Genomic DNA, 16,073 nt, shown 5'->3' on the forward strand with positions numbered 1-16,073 from the left:
TTTTTTTTTTGTTTTGTTTTGTTTTTTTTTTGAGACGGAGTCTTGCTTTGTCACCCAGGCTGGAGTGCAGTGGCGCGATATCGGCTCACTGCAACCTCCGCCTCCCGGGTTCACGCCATTCTCCTGCCTCAGTCTCTCCGAGTAGCTGGGACTACAGGCGCCCGCCACCACGCCCGGCTAATTTTTTGTCTTTTTGGTAGAGACGGGGTTTCACCGTGGTCTCGATCTCCTGACCTCGTGATCCGCCCGCCTCGGCCTCCCAAAGTGCTGGGATTACAAGCGTGAGCCACCGCGCCCGGCCCATGCAAAGGTTCTTTACTTGTCAAGTGGGTGTTACTAGTAAGTAAACAGCATAGAGCAGAGAAAGATCCAGGAGACAGACACATTTTGTTGTGTGGAAATGGCAAATAGGAATGCTTAGTTAACTCTCTTCTATGCTTGCCTTAGTAACAGTAACTAGCTAAGTCAGTAAGGAAAATTGGAAGTTTCACAAATGACAATTAGAAGTTTATTAATGTCATCAACTTCTAAAATTTGAGTTCCTAATAATAGAATTGATTATATTTAGCTCAAGTCTGCAATACTGTCCTCTTCACAGACTGAATATGTCTTTACAAACAGAATTTATTGTGCATAAAATCCTTAATTTTCAAAAATTTCAAAATGTATTTCAGAACCTACCACTTGTAATTTCAAATTCCCTATTAACAAGGAATTATCTATCTCAAAAATTTGAAGCTTTCAGTTACTGTGTCAGGGATTGGGGTGGATTAGGTTTAACATCTGAAGGAAGAAATTTTAAACTGGGGTGAGTCTGCATACGGTATAATTCTCAGTCCTCAGAAAGCACTGTCATAAACAATCTATAAATATAAAAATAAGCCCTATTTAGTTTTGTTAAAGAAATTCCTTCACATCAGCCGGGCGCGATGGCTCACGCCTGTAATCCTAGCACTTTGGGAGGCCGAGGCAGGCGGATCATCTGAGGTCGGGAGTTCGAGACCAGCCTGACCAACGTAGAGAAACCCTGTCTCTACTAAAATACAAAATTAGCCAGGTGTGGTGGCGCATGCCTGTAATCTCAGCTACCCAGGAAGGCTGAGGCAGGAGAATCACTTGAACCCAGGAGGCGGAGGTTGCGGGAGCCGAGATCGTGCCACTTGCTGCACTCCAGCCTGGACAACAAGAGCGAAACTCAGTCTCAAAAAAAAAAAAAAAAAAAAAGGAAAAAGAGGAATTCCTTCACATCTAAAATGTGGCTTGTTTGCTCCTAGAAATGGTGAACTTCAGAAGTATTTTATTCCTTGTACAGTTTCTGTTTAAGGTGTTGCAAAGTAGACGTAAAACCAAGATTTCAGGCTATCACCTATTTCAAACCCAGAATCAAAGGGAAAATGGCTCAACCTTCAGCACTGTGGTCCTTTTTCAAAGATACAAAATCTCTCGAACTCACTTTACCCTAAAACCCCAATCTTACTATAAAACAGAAACTCTACTACTTTTACAAAGTGAGTTTCTTTCAAAACTTTTACAGTGTCCAATTGGAACTAGCCATACAAGTTGTGCCAAAATAATTATCTTGCAATTTGAAATATATTTTTTCCCTTTGCAAAAAATGATATACACATGTACTAAGTTTTCCTTCCACAAAAAAACAACTGCGACTCACAGATTGGAGACTGATAATTATTAAAGGTTGTTGGCTAAGGTTAAGAGGACTTAAGGTCCTAATTTAAATGCAATCCAGAATCATCACCATCAGACAAAGGATGCAGAATCCGGTGGTCTCAAATCAGGAGATAAAAATAAAAGAGACCATGGGAAAAAAGTCATAATCTCAAATGGCTGTATTTTTGTAGCATTCCTTGAGTAGTCAAGGTTTGCATGGACTACATACTGCTTTATCCTTTAGGAATAGCACCCAAACCCAGAATAAAACTGAGGATCACTGACCATGATTAGAAATACACAAAAGAACTTACGAAGTTTATCTTTGCTTTATGGTAGATTGTAAATCTATGATCCAGAAATTCTAGTATAATAGGATAATTCTAGTATAATAGGAAATAGATTTACAGGGACACAACAGAGTTATCAGTCAAAAGTAGCATTTTTTTTTGCATGCCCACTATGTGCAGAATGAAGTTTTAAATGCTGAATGGAGTTACTACTATAAATTGAGCACCCCAAATCTGAAAATCGGAAATGCTTCAAGCCCAAAACTTTCTGAGCACCAAGATGATACCCAAATGCTCACTGGAGCATTTCAGATTCTTAACTGGGGTACTATGCAAATATTCCAAAATCCAAAATCTGAAACACTTCTGGTCTCCAAGAATTTTGGATAAGGGATATTCAACTCATATTCCTTTTTTTTCTTACTTACAATAAAAAGAGCGAGCTTTGGATTCAACTCAATGATAAAATACATAATGTATCATGCAATTATTTTTAGGGAATGCCACATAACCTTACAAGCTATTTCCTCCAACTGTCTGATTTAAAAGTTATAAATCATTTTGACAAGGTTCATTTTCATTACCATAAATACATCAGGAAAAGAATGACCCCAACCTGAAGCCAGGTGGCAGCTGCTTCAAAAAGTCTAATCTGCTTATTGATGAAAAATCAAAAAGGGAATAAATAAATGATTGCTATTGATTCCAATGATAGCTCTACACAGATCCAGTAACTTCTCTGGGTTAGTATAGATAGAAGCCAATTAGTTTTATTTCATATGTAAATAGTAGCATAAAGAAGTACAAAAAATAATTCATTGGATTGCTTTATCCTAAAGCACAAGGCACACATTTTGAAAGTCACTTCAAACACAGTTCTTGCTTATGGAGCTGTCTTTCTCTTAGGCAGAAATTTTTAAAATAAATTTAAACTCATCCAGCTGTGTATATTCAAGACCTACCAAAAAGTCACAAGGCATAGTAAGTTTCAGCTGTTCTCCTCTCTCCAGTGTTATCAATAACACATAATGAGTTAGTTCATACATCATCACAGCTGTGCACGCCAGAGCTAACTTGGCTAATTTAACTACTCCAGTAGAGTTCAGTCAGGAGCTTGCTCTAGTTTAGCTAATTCACTATGCAAGTCATATAGGGACTATAACAGTATATGCTTTTTATGATCATTAATATACATTTCTCTTTTATACAGAGTTTCTGTGAAGTCATCTAATGGTATTGTCCCTTGGACAGATTTTAAAAATAGACTTCTAAGGGCAATTAGCAATCAAAATCACTCAGCAACTAAAACTATGACAACACTCTAGCCTATAGCCTTAAAGCAACTAAAGCTCCCTCTTTTATCAGTGAGCATTAATCCCAAAAGAAAAAAACCCTGTCCTCTGAAAAAAATTAATAATGGATTCAGGGTTTGCAACTTTCCTCTTCCTCTTCACCTCCACTCTCTTTCAATAAATTCAGAATTGGAATAATCATTGGTCATATGCGCACCTGCAGGTAGCCTCCAAAATAAGGTTTGCAGTGTGTCCCTTCTTGATAGGTGGAAATAACTAGAAAATTGTTCTGGCTCAATTTAAAATGAATGTAATATGAAACTAGTGGTGATCTTGTTTGCTAAAGAGAGATTTGCACAACCTCCATAATTTCAATTATCCACAACAGTACTCCACAGTGTGCAAGGCTCTTTTAAAACTGCTTAATTCTGCCATTCAATGTCATCGTCTACTAAGGATGAGTGCCTACACTGTTCGAGACTGTGTTTTCTTAATCGAAAACACAACACTCAATGTTGTTTCTCAACTGTATATTTGGAATTTGGAAACTCTCCAAGGCTCATCTCGTGTACAAAAAAGAAGCCTCAGCATCTATATCTGGGAAGTACATACACACTAGTATGCAGTTGATGTTGGCAATGAACGTTTGTAGATGTACAAAAGCAAAATGAGAAAGCAAAGTGGGATTACATCATAATTTCATTACAAGGAACAAATAAGCATGTATTATTGAAATCCTTTTTTAATGTGCTTTTAGTATCTAAGCATCTTGACTAAAAAGTTGGAAAGGTCCTGTGAATTTATCTAGTTCAACTTCCTTTCCAATTTCATTCCTGAGAACAAAATGAACACTATACATATAATTTAGATTTAGGTATTAAATCCAATACATTTGCAAAGCTAAATAAAAAATTTTATCTGTACAGTTTGAAACTATGAACTTTCATCTCTGCTAGAGACCCAGAACTATGAACTTTCCCCACGTATCACACAATGAAGATGTTATGGATATACAATATGATAATGATTTACCAAGCCATATAAACTACTGAAAACAGTGGGATAAACAATTGCCATTCATTATTCATTATTTCTGAATCCAAAGACTGCTGGTTCCAACTTCGACATATACACAGCTGAACACACACTTCCTGGTTATGTACAATCTGCACAGATAGACCAGCTTTACAGGCCTGACCACAGAGATTAATAGCTTTAGCCAAATAATGTGGTAACCATGTGAACCTGGGCTGCTCCAGCTTGTTTGTGAATCTCTCAGCAAGGCTCAACATGCCGTTATCTGCATCTTGTTGCCAGGAAACACAACATCGCTTTGGAATACAAGGAAAACCAGGTTGCAATGACCACAAGTCAACTTCCCAAAAGCCTAATTTTTGACACTTAGCTATCTACTATATTACAACATTTCATCCTGTAATCTTCAGAGAACTTCACTTTACTAGTAATTTAACAGTTAATACTTTTTGCTATTTTCCTAGGATAGGACCACTCATTACCACTAACAATGTAGTAGGAGCAATGGTAATAATAATACTTCACTCACACTTTTCTTCTCCCAAGTGCCAGATAAACATTACTTCATTAAAACTGATTTGGAAATCAAGCACCCATTGCAACTACCTCATAATACAACAATGCAGGCTTACGGGCCTATATCTATGTCTACTCTTAAGCAAAACAATCTTACCAAAGGATAAAAAACACCCATATGTTCCTGACCTAAGAATTCCTGGATTTTCTGGGATCAAAATGATTATCTTGCCTTGTTCTCATGGTAACAGAATGTCATGTGTTGGCCAATAATGCTGCTAGTTTCTTCCTGATCAATTCAAACAGATAGAAACTTAATGTACCAAGATGCTGAAGTACTCAGCAGACTGGAAATTTGCTTCATGAGGGTGAAGTGGGAGCCGCTGTTCTGCAGAGTTTTGCAATCTGGAGATAGAAGGATTAGATTGGCTTTGAGAGTATATAAAATTAATTACCTTTGACACAGCAATTAGAATTGCTAGCTCATGGGCAACAGAGATTTTGGAAAATATGTTATTAAAAAGATTTTTAAGATAAAATGGAAAAACATTTTTCTCTTCCAATGCTGGCTTAAAAAAATAAGTTAAAAGTACTTAGCTGTATTATAAGATTTTCACTACCGAAGCAAGTTGGAATCTTGAGTGTAATATATTATCAAGTTAATACATTTATAGTCAGGAAAACTGCACTCTTGATACGATCTTACTTTTATCTCAGAGGGTCTTCTATGTAATACTTTTGAATTTGGGCTTTATACTATTTCTCTTCTTGCTCTTCACTTCCCTTTTGAAACACAAGATGCAAAGTTGTAGTCTCATAATAATTAAGTTGCTAAAAAGACACATGGATTTATGTACTATATAACTGAAATATTAAAATTATTAAAAGACAACCATTTACCCATTACCATTACTGAATGGGAACGAGATAAATGGGGGAAAAAAAAAACACGTTTCTGTAATGCGAACAAGCTCTGGCACCAGTCAGAATTCAGAAGGTTGACACGAAGCTACCAGAATCAGACAACTTGGAAATGTTTTACTGCAACCATTTGCTGACTCTCTAGATACATAGGTAGTGTAAACCAACATATCTGTGAACAAAGATGACTCAAGGAATTCTTTTCTCTATTCAGTGTATTTCCCCCTCCAATATGGGTCATCTCAGTACTATACCAGGCCATTCATTAGCTATGAAGCTGTTAGGTTGCCTTCATGGCCACCCCAATCAGACAGCATGGACAGAAGTCCTCTTCTCTCCCTTTTAATTTTAATCCTTACTCTTGATCATACACAAATAGCTACTAACACCACACACTTTAGCTCCTTCTATGCTACAGGAGAAATAACTTAGAGATGCAAAGATTAATGCTTATTATATAGCCATTTTTGCACTAGCAACTTTACATGAGGCAACTATCATTTTCTTCATTTTAAAGTTTAATTAAAGAAGAATTCAGATGTGGAAATACCAGTTCCCTGCCAGTGAATGCTGCTTAGACATCCATACTAAAAGAACTGAGTTATGTATATACACACATCTTGTGTACCAAAACTCAAGGATAATTGTTTGAGTATTAAACATACCTTATCATAAATTCATCCCTTCACTGATTGTTAAAAGACTCTTCCAGGTTAAAAAAAAAAATACCCTAAATTCTGGAAAAATTTATTTTATCTATAATATAAACTTAATGGTGAAAAGTTCCAAGGAAACTAATCAAAGATCCAGAAGTATGGGAGGAACTTCTGAATCATTCACAGAAAAGATGTTTATACCATTCAAAATGAAGAGGGCCACAAACATCTCTCGACGATACTATTTTTCTTTAAAAAATAACAGCTACTCAACGTGCAGAGCTTTAAAATTAGATAAATTAGGTGTTCATTATTTATGTTATAGTAAGATTCGCCAGACTTTCTTTCAAAAGCCAGTTTTCCTTGGGTGATTAAAACAGTATTTGATTCACAATATTTAATGTATGTGCAACTTCTCAGTCACACGCACGTTGAACTGAGTGACATATGAATTGTTCAAATCATAAAACTTTCACTGTCCGGTTGAGTTAATAGCCTGCATTCACCCACCATGAAAAATCAGGATAGCATAGTCAAAAGAATAATAGTGGGAAAAAAAAAAACCTGTTACTACTGAAAGAAACCATCCTACTAAGCTTTTAGCTTCTTTACCTTCTCTATAGCATTTAACAACAGTTCTACAAGTTGTTATAAATACATACCCATACTTCATTCTCATTCTATCATTTTCTGGGTTACAGTAAAATCTTTCCAAGTGCTCCTGAGAATCATTGAATACACTCTGCCACTTTTGAGTAGTTGTCCTTTTGATCTGCCAATGATATGGCAAGACAGTGTGGTGCTTCAAACAATCCCTGCCATAAATACAAGTGCCTTGCAGAAAGTCCATGCAAATTTCAATTCCGTTCTCTTGGTGAGTGTGGTACTGCAACTGGTTCACCAGCTCAAACACGAGGTCAAGGGAAGCCTCTTCACTTTTGTCCTGGAAGAGCTCAGTACTCAGTTTATCACTGGTGTCCAAAATGTATTGGATTGTAAAACTGTTTTCTTGGAAAACGCCTGGAACATAATCTATGACTTTGTCTAAGCAGTCAGGACTAGTAGGAACATCACTTGAAACTGGGTGCAAGAGATCAGTCTGGAAGTGACCAGTTGTAGAATCTGCCACCGTCCCACTGAAGGTTTCTGATGGAAAGCTGTGATCTTGGATTGGAACCACTTGTTCCGGAGCTTCGGTGGAAGGATGGGCTTCTGCTATCTGGTCCCCAACATTTGTCCTATCAGGAATCAGAACAGACATATTATTTTCTGCTGGTGGGCATGATGAATTGATTTCCATGGCTTTCTTCATCATAGGTTCATGTAAGCTGTTCTCATCTGTACTCTGGTTCCTAGATCTAAAAACCCCATCAAGTGAGCCAGATTCTAGAAGAGTGTTTAATATTGGCCTCAAAGACCTCAGGGTTCCAGTTCCCAATCTTTTCTGATCCTTTTTCTTAAAACAAGTCTTCAATGGAGTGATCTTCTCAGAGAGTCTCATTTGGCATGAAAAGTCATCAGGAGGAGAGGGAGGCTGCACTACACAGTCTGGCTCAGGTTCGGTGGTTTCCATTTCCATGATGTGGATTAGCTCCAACTGCTCCTCAGAGTCTAAAAATCCTACGAGGAAAGGAAGGAAGATGATCATTTACAAACTGAGAGCAACTGGATTTCATTCATTCATTAAAATGTTTTGTTTTTGTCCTGACTGATTCCCTGAAACCATTCCTCTTATACTATATTTAGTTTTTACAGGTCAATTTTAAATTTTATTGAGAAATTAAGGCTCCAAAGCACCCAAGGCTATTCAAAAGCACACAGCAGGTAAAAGCACACAGCAGGTAAAAGCAGAAGAGTCTTTCAATAGGCCATTGGCATGCATTTGTGGACTGAATACATAAGAGTTTGCAATTCTGCTAGGTTATGAATTTTTACTATAAGGTTAGAGTGGGGTGGGAAATGGGAGGTAGAAATAACTGTTTCTAGATGATGACAGCAGGGAAACCACATTTCCACTCAGCTTTGTGGTTCTCTTCCTAGTTGTTTATGTATCACCTATCTCATGAGTTTACAAAAAGTTTGTTCAAAAGTTCATCAAATGAAAGATAAACTTCGAACTTAAAACAGTGAGTGAATTTAAGAGTATAAGAATATACACAAGAAACAGGGGCTCTCAATTGAAATGTTACATGGGAGAAAGCCAGGAGTCTGTTAAGCATTTCTATATTCAGAAAACTCTAATATACTATCCAAGAATGTTAAGAGTCTACTTTTGCAACCCCCAAAAACATTACCACTACTGATGGAATACAAGGGTGTGTTTAGTAACAGAAGCCCCATTAGCAACAACCACTGCAAGCTGTGTCAGAAGACAAGCACAACTTGGCAACACAGAAAAAGCCTCCTAGTTCTTGTCTTCAGAAAAGTTACATATATACATTTTTAAAGAGCAAATGAAGGTATACTATAGAAAAATAAAACAACCATATAAAACACACACCAAATTTCAGATTCCTAATCAACCATTGAAAGAGACGAAAAAGTCCTTCCTTCCAAGAATCAGACCACTTGAAAAAACTGAAATTTGAAAACATTTACTGAGATTGTGCCAGGTGAGAAAGGAATGGTGATGAGCAATTAATCCTCTTCTCACTTGTCCAATAAACTGAAAGAGATCTGTGACGCAAGGTCCCATGACTTAATCAAATATGCATCCTAGGTGCCCAGTAAAGTGCCTAGCTACCACAATGCACACAGCTGGTGTTCCATACATATTTTGTTGGCTGAATTAGTTAAGAAAAGCACATATTAAATGCTTAGTTCTTTGTTGTTTGTAGGTCAACAACAAAAGATAAAACTGAGTGTCCCCAAAAGTGAATATTAAAAACTTAATTGGAGTCATAAATCTATGTGTAAGAAGTCCATCAAATTCAGAAAAGTAAAATACAAAGCAGTTTATAACAAAGTATTAAATTTACATGATAAGTACAAAAGGAAAAGGCAGAAAAAGGAGAGTTCACTGTGAGCTGGCATTGTTAGGGAAAGCTTCACGAAGAAGAAGGGATCTGACATGAGACATAAATCAACTGGAAAGCAGCCAAGCCAGGCGTTATTATTCATCATTTGGTGCTATTGCCTCAAGGCACAATTGGCACAGATTGTGGTATTCCCTCTCCACCATACCAAACCGGCCTGTGCTTTCCCCACGCGCACACACTCTAACCACTCCTATCAAACCCAATCAAGGTAAAATAGACACTAAATCGATTTTATTTATATGTGTGTCTGCGCATACGCACGCAAGCGCGCGCGCAACTTTTCCTATTACTGCCCTTCATGAAACTCGGAAACAAAACTGGGAGGAAGCAGCAGAGAATTGGAGGAGCGGCTGGAGGGGGAAAGCCACTAGAACCTAGTTCCTCAATTAGTTTTCATAACGGAAAAATAAAGATGAGAAGGACACATCCTCCGGTCTCCAGCGGCAGGCGACACACCGCGACACCCCTCACCTCGTGACCCCGGGGTTCTCCGGCACTCCCGGCCGAATGCACTTTCCGAAGAAACCGCCGCTCCAAAGCCTGCCCGCCAACCGCCGCGCGACACCCCGGCGCCGAGCCCGGGTCCGAGCGACGCCTCCTGCTGGCCGCGGCGGTTTGCTCAGCTCCTGGTCCCGGGCCGCGCCAACTCCGCGCAGCGCAGCTGAGGCGCCGCCCGGCTCTGCAATTCCGGGTGTTCCCGGGCGACCCCGCCCCCGCCTTCCCCTCAGCAGGCGCCTGGGCGCCCCCCAACCCCTGTCCAGCCTCCTTCGGACCAACGACTCGCCCTGGCCTCCCTGCATCGCAGAGGCCACTCGCGGCGCCTTCTCTCTTTAATCCTTCTTTACCCCCTCAGCTCACCTCCCGAGGAGCGTCCAACGAGTGTTGGGGGCTCGCAGAACTGAGCCGCGAAGCGCGGGGGAAAGGCGGCGAGCGCTTCCCGCGGCGGCGGGGAGGAAGACGAAGACTTGTGCGCTCTCAAAGTTAACGTGAAAACATCTTCCAAACTTCTGGGCTGCAGCCCGAAACGCGGGGTAGCCGGAAGGCTCCCGTAGCTGCCTCCCCCGGGGTCTGGGAAGGGCTCCTAGGCGCCTCAGAGCACCCGGGGTCGGCCCGCGGGGGAAGCCGCATAGACGTGCCCCCACCCTGACGAACGGGGAAGGGGCAGGCTCCGGCGACCCCAACTAAATCCTTCAGCGCCTCGATCTGATGTATACACCTGCCGGAGGCTCTGAGTGCCTAAGAAGTGTAAACCAATTCCATCCCGATGCTGACGGGACCCGAGTGAATTCGGTACAAAGGGCAGTCTCAAAATCAATCACCCCGATCCGCGAGAGCCCAGAACACTGCCGGCGCGGGGCCGGGACCGGGGCCCGAGCCGCGAGGCCGGCGCTCGCACTCCCCGCTAGGGTCCTTCAGCCCCTCAGTGCCCTCCCGGAGCCCTTTACCTGAACGGGAGCCTGAGAGAACGGACGACAGGAGCCGAGTGGAAAGCAGTGTCCGCGCCAGAGGTCAGTGCCGAGGGCGGGAGCCGGCGTCTAGGGACCACAGAGCCGCGACGCCGTGAGCCGCGCACGGGCCATTCCGCCGCCGCGAACGCAGAAAGCCTCGACCGCGCTCCGAATCCAGCCAGCTCGCCTGTCACCTCGATCTCTGCTTTAAGTGGCTTCCGGTCGCCTCCTCCCGACGGCCCGTCGCGGAGGCGGAGCCTGGGCGGCCGGAGCCCAGTGGGGTGGGGTGAGGAGGCCGGGCGCTCAGTGGGTGCCGGGAAGAAGACCCGCCCTCTGCGCGCGCGTGCGCGTTCGTTCGAGGGGAGGTGCGCGGGTTGTGTGCTGTGGACTTGTACTCCCGCGAGGGGGCGTGTCCTTTCTCGCGCCCACAGTTTCCCCGAGGGTCCGCGTCTACACGCGGCTGTGAGGAAGGAAGGCGCGTGCCGCGTGGGACGGGCTCCACCTGCCTGCGGACAGATGGAGGGTCACTTTGTTCCGAGAAGACCCAGGCACCCGAGGGAGGATGTGAAACGGAACGACCCGTTTCGGTGCGGTTGGCTTTGTTTATTTGCCTCCTCCCCAGACGCCTCCAGCCCCTGATTCCGGCGCTCCCTGTGAGGAAGCAAACGGCTGCCTCCTCCACTGCCACCAGACGAGGTCGCCTGCCCCGAGCCGGACAGGCTGGACGGGCTGCGTACCTGCGGCGGCCGACTATTTCGTGGGCCTTGTACGCCACCTTGCAGAAGGGAAACCTAGCTCTGAGGTTTTGGCGATAGAAGCGCATTTACTTGTGCTTAAAGCCCACAAACGCCGTAGTGACTAATTTATTCATTCAGCAAATGTCTGTCAGCGCGTCTATTACGTACCAGGCATGTAGCCTGAACTTCATGCCTGACCTCATGGAGCTTGCAGAGCACCTCTGAAATACACACCACATACGGAATGGCCATATTTTCTGGGTTGTAAAATACTTTGAATCGTAACTCCATATATTGAATAGATTTTCAGTGGTGAGGGAAGAAACAATACATTTAGTTCATATAATCCATATGTACGAAAAAAAAGTGCTGGTAATTCCAGACATGGAAGTCAGTAAAACTAGGAGCTAAGAGGTAATAATCATAGACATTATGATTCTAAGCCTTTGTTAAACTGTTCTAAACCAGACTGGGTAAGCGCACCAGCAATGAATAGATTAAGGGTGTTATCTCCTCAGCAGCTTATTTCAAATTTCATCAAGGCAGGGCCATTAAACTAAGGTGAGAATGATATGGGCGGAATTCAGAGGACAATAGGTAAAAGATGAAAATCTTTACATTTGAAATCTTATTGAGACAAGATCTTGGTCGTGTCTACTCATACATAGAATTGCCTAGAAACTAATATTTGAGTTTACCGTATTACTGTTGGCTTTCTATTTTTCTCGTTTGTTCTGTTTCTTTTCTGTCCTTTTGTGCCTTCTTGTAGATTATTAATTCCACTCCCTTGTAACAATTAGGTTGTTATACATTCTTTATGCTTTTAGTAGTATTTCAGTTATTTATTGCTGTGTTCAAACCACCCCCAAAATATAATGACCTAAAACAATGGCTCTTTTATTTACTCATGATTCTGAATTCTTTGGCACAGGAATTCAGTCAGGGCATAGTACAGGTGGCTCATTTCTGCTCCATGATGTCTGGGGCTTCAATTAGTGTGGGCATACTGGGGCCTGGCTAGAATGGCTTAACTAAGGTCATAAGTCTTGGGGCTTGAGGATGGAGATGGAGTTTCATGACAAAAATGAAGTGAACATGATGTGGAAAATATGGACATGGAAGCTAAGGATGCTGGAACAGGAAGAAGGCCGTTAGCTACATACCTTGGTTTTCTCTACATGGCTTCTCCATATGGCTAATTTAGGCTTCCTCACAGCATCATAATCTCAGGATTGCAAGAGGGGACATTCCAAAAAGACAAGCCTCAATGTGCAAGCCTTTACTTTTATCATGCTTACTAATGTGTCACTGACCAAAGCAAGTCTCATGGCCAAGCTCAGCATCAGTGTGGGAAGGAACTACACAAGATTGTGAATATTGGGAGGTGTGACATATTGGTAGTCATTTAGACTAGGGACAGACCACCTTAATCCAATCGGAGAATAATTAAAAGTTACTTCCAGGGTATAGCCCAGTTCCAACTTAAAATCTTTCCTCCTTAGGTCCTGAGCTCAAAATTTTTACCCACCCGGCCGGGCACGGTGGCTCACGCCTGTAATCCCAGCACTTTGGGAGGCCGAGGCGGGCGGATCACGAGGTCAGGAGATCGAGACCATGGTGAAACCCCGTCTCTACTAAAAATACAAAAAATTAGCCGGGCGTGGTGGCGGGCGCCTGTAGTCCCAGCTACTCGGAGAGGCTGAGGCAGGAGAATGGCATGAACCCGGGAGGCGGAGCTTGCAGGGAGCCGAGACTGTGCCACTGCACTCCAGCCTGGGCGACAGAGCGAGACTCCGTCTCAAAAAAAAAAAAAATTTTTACCCACCCAATCCCACACCCACTCCCCTTGAGGCAGTTGAAAACTCTGGCTAGTTTCTCAGCCTCTCTCCATTACTGCTTTCTGAATGTTAATTGCCTCAGAGAGAAAAATGGCGCCAAATTCTGGACTCAAAATCTTGGATTTAGGCTCCTCAGACTGTTGAAGTTTTACTACTCCAGAAAAGGTATCCTCTACAATCTCTACCTCGGATGTGGCCCATCTTTTTTTGAAGGAGGGATGACAATGTGCCTAGCTGAGAAATTCATTTCCCTAGAGCCCATGGAGTTATGGATGGCCATGGGATACACTTCTAGACACACGCTTGAGATTTCTAGAAAAGCATTTCCTTTCCTAATACAGAGTCACCCCTTGAATTTCTTCCTTTTGTTCTTTCTTCTAGAATAATAACAGGATGGAGATGGAGTTTCATGACAAAAATGAAGGTGAATATGATGTGGAAAATATAAAGATGGAAGCAATAAGCTAAGGATGCTGAGGCAGAAAGATGGAACCTGGGTCACTCGTGACATCTTGAAACTGCTGCAGCCATCCTAGACTGGCTGCCTGTAGACTTAATATGTTTAAAAAGTAAATCCCAATTTTATTAAACTGTTACCTGTTATGTATAGATGAACACATTCTTAGCTAATAAACTATCATGTCCCCTAACTAGTCTTCTAGGCTCTACCAGTTAGATAGTAATGTGAGTTGGTATGGCAGAAATACAAGAACTGTCACAAAGCAATACAACTCCTATAACAATTCCTGATAATTCTGTAAATATACCAAATTATTGTAGGATTAAGAAACATGTTAATTAAAAACAGGAAGTAGAAGAAATAACGATGCCCATAGTTGAACCTTTTAAAGTCTCATTTTAGCCACGCAGTGGCTCATGCCTGTAATCCCAGCACTTCGGGAGGCTAAGGCAGGAGGATCAGTTGAGGGCAGGAGTTTAAGAGCAGCCTGGCCAACATGGTGAGACCCCGATCTCTATGGAAAAAAAAATTTTAATTAGCTGGGCACGGTGGCATGCACCTCTAGTCCCTGCTACTCAGAAGCTGAGGCAGGAGGATTGCTTGAGCCCAAGAGGTCAAGGCTGCAGTGAGCTATGGTCACACTATTGCACTCCAGCCTGGGCAACAGAACAGGACCTTGTCTAAATCTCATTTTAACACTTTGATGTAGTTATAATCTGTCTTATTTATTCAAGGTATTTTTCTATATTATTTTACCTAACATTATGTCATAAACAGCTTTCCATGTTAATACTGTCTTTTAAACAAATAGCTGTTTAATATTCCAAGTAATTATAATATTTTTTGCTTATGTAGTTCATTCTAATTGCCCATGTCAATTCACTGTTTTTCATCACTTATTCACTGCGTATCTACTACATTCTAGTAACTGGACTAAATATTATAAGTACACATAGATGAATAAGATGTGGCTCCTCCCTGAGCACTCTTCAAAACTACAAAAGACACATGTACATGCAATATATATGTATATATGGCATATGCATGTGTATACTTTTTATATGTGACTCTAAGCTATTTAATAAGCTATTTAATTATCTTTATTGTTATAATTTCTTTTTTTTGAGACAGGGTCTCACTCTGTCCCCTAGGCTGGAGTGCAGTGGCGTAATCTTGACTCACTGCAACCTCCGCCTCCAGGTTCAAGTGATTCCCCTGCCTCAGCCACCTGAGTAGCTTGGATTACATGTGTGGGCCACTGAGCTCAGCTGATTTTTGTATTTTTAATAGAGACAGGGTTTCACCCTGTTGGCCAGGCTGGTCTCAAACTCCTGGCTTCAAGCAATCCACCTGCCTGGACCTCCCAAAGTGCTAGGACTACAGGCATGAGCCACTGTGCCTGGCCAAATCATCTTTAAATATGCTTATAGAATGGAAATATTTTAATTTCCAATTCCTTTTATTGATAATTTCTGTCATTATCTGCTGGATTTGCCTTTAGCATGACTGATTAGTTATCAGTAGAGTACTTACAATGAACAGTTTACTAATATAAAAGCCATTTCTTCTTACTTGAATTTCAAGTGACCCAAGGCCTCCAGTTTTCATTTTCAGTAACAGTAAGTGCTATCAAATGTAAATACCAATATTCTATTGCTTTCTGTTTTCAAAATTGTTAATTTCCTAACATCCTTCTTGTGGAAAGATAATCATTTTTGGTTACCACATAAGGAAACAGTGAATAACATGACTCAGAGCAGAATGAAAAACCTGAGATTTGAAAATAAAGGCTTTAGTAGCTTTGCTGTACTAAAAGACAGTATTCCCCATGCTGTATATGGGAAATACAGCCAACTTGCATAAATGGCAGACTGACGACTCCTTATCTAAGAGAGCTAAGTCCAAGCTATAACGTTTTCTATGAGTGTATATGTAAGAGTAATTTATTCTTTAACTAAAATTGTGTATGTGCATGTATCTCATATATCTAAAGTCAAAGAGGCTGGATGCAGTGGCTCACACCTATAATCCCAGTGCTTTGGGAGGCCAAGGAAGGAGGATTACTTGAGGCTAGGGGTTTACGACCAGCCTGGAAAACAGTGGGACCCCATCTGTACCAAATTTTTTTTTTTTGAGACGGAGTCTCACTCTGTCACCCAGGCTGGAGTGCAGTG

The 16,073-nt window shown here is 41.6% G+C and overlaps 1 protein-coding gene across 2 annotated transcripts in view; it reads right to left on the minus strand.

The window, feature by feature from the left end:
* Positions 1 to 11,859, minus strand: part of LOC116463579 (protein mono-ADP-ribosyltransferase TIPARP) — a 34,254-nt gene extending 22,395 nt beyond the window's left edge. The window contains exons 1-2 of one of the 2 annotated variants that reach the window (XM_058434739.1): positions 11,770 to 11,859; positions 7,041 to 7,998 (exon numbers count right to left, since the gene is read on the minus strand). In XM_058434739.1, coding sequence (XP_058290722.1) covers positions 7,041 to 7,998; positions 11,770 to 11,776 — 965 coding nt within the window. In that variant the 5' untranslated portion in view covers positions 11,777 to 11,859. Of the gene's footprint in view, positions 1 to 7,040; positions 7,999 to 10,861; positions 11,113 to 11,769 lie in introns of those variants that run through there. The other variant, XM_032146772.2, reaches the window with a different exon arrangement.
* Between the last annotated feature and the right edge of the window lie 4,214 nt (positions 11,860 to 16,073).

This window comes from Hylobates moloch, unplaced genomic scaffold (assembly GCF_009828535.3).
Source record: "Hylobates moloch isolate HMO894 unplaced genomic scaffold, HMol_V3 SCAFFOLD_43, whole genome shotgun sequence".
Classification (NCBI taxonomy): domain Eukaryota; kingdom Metazoa; phylum Chordata; class Mammalia; order Primates; family Hylobatidae; genus Hylobates; species Hylobates moloch.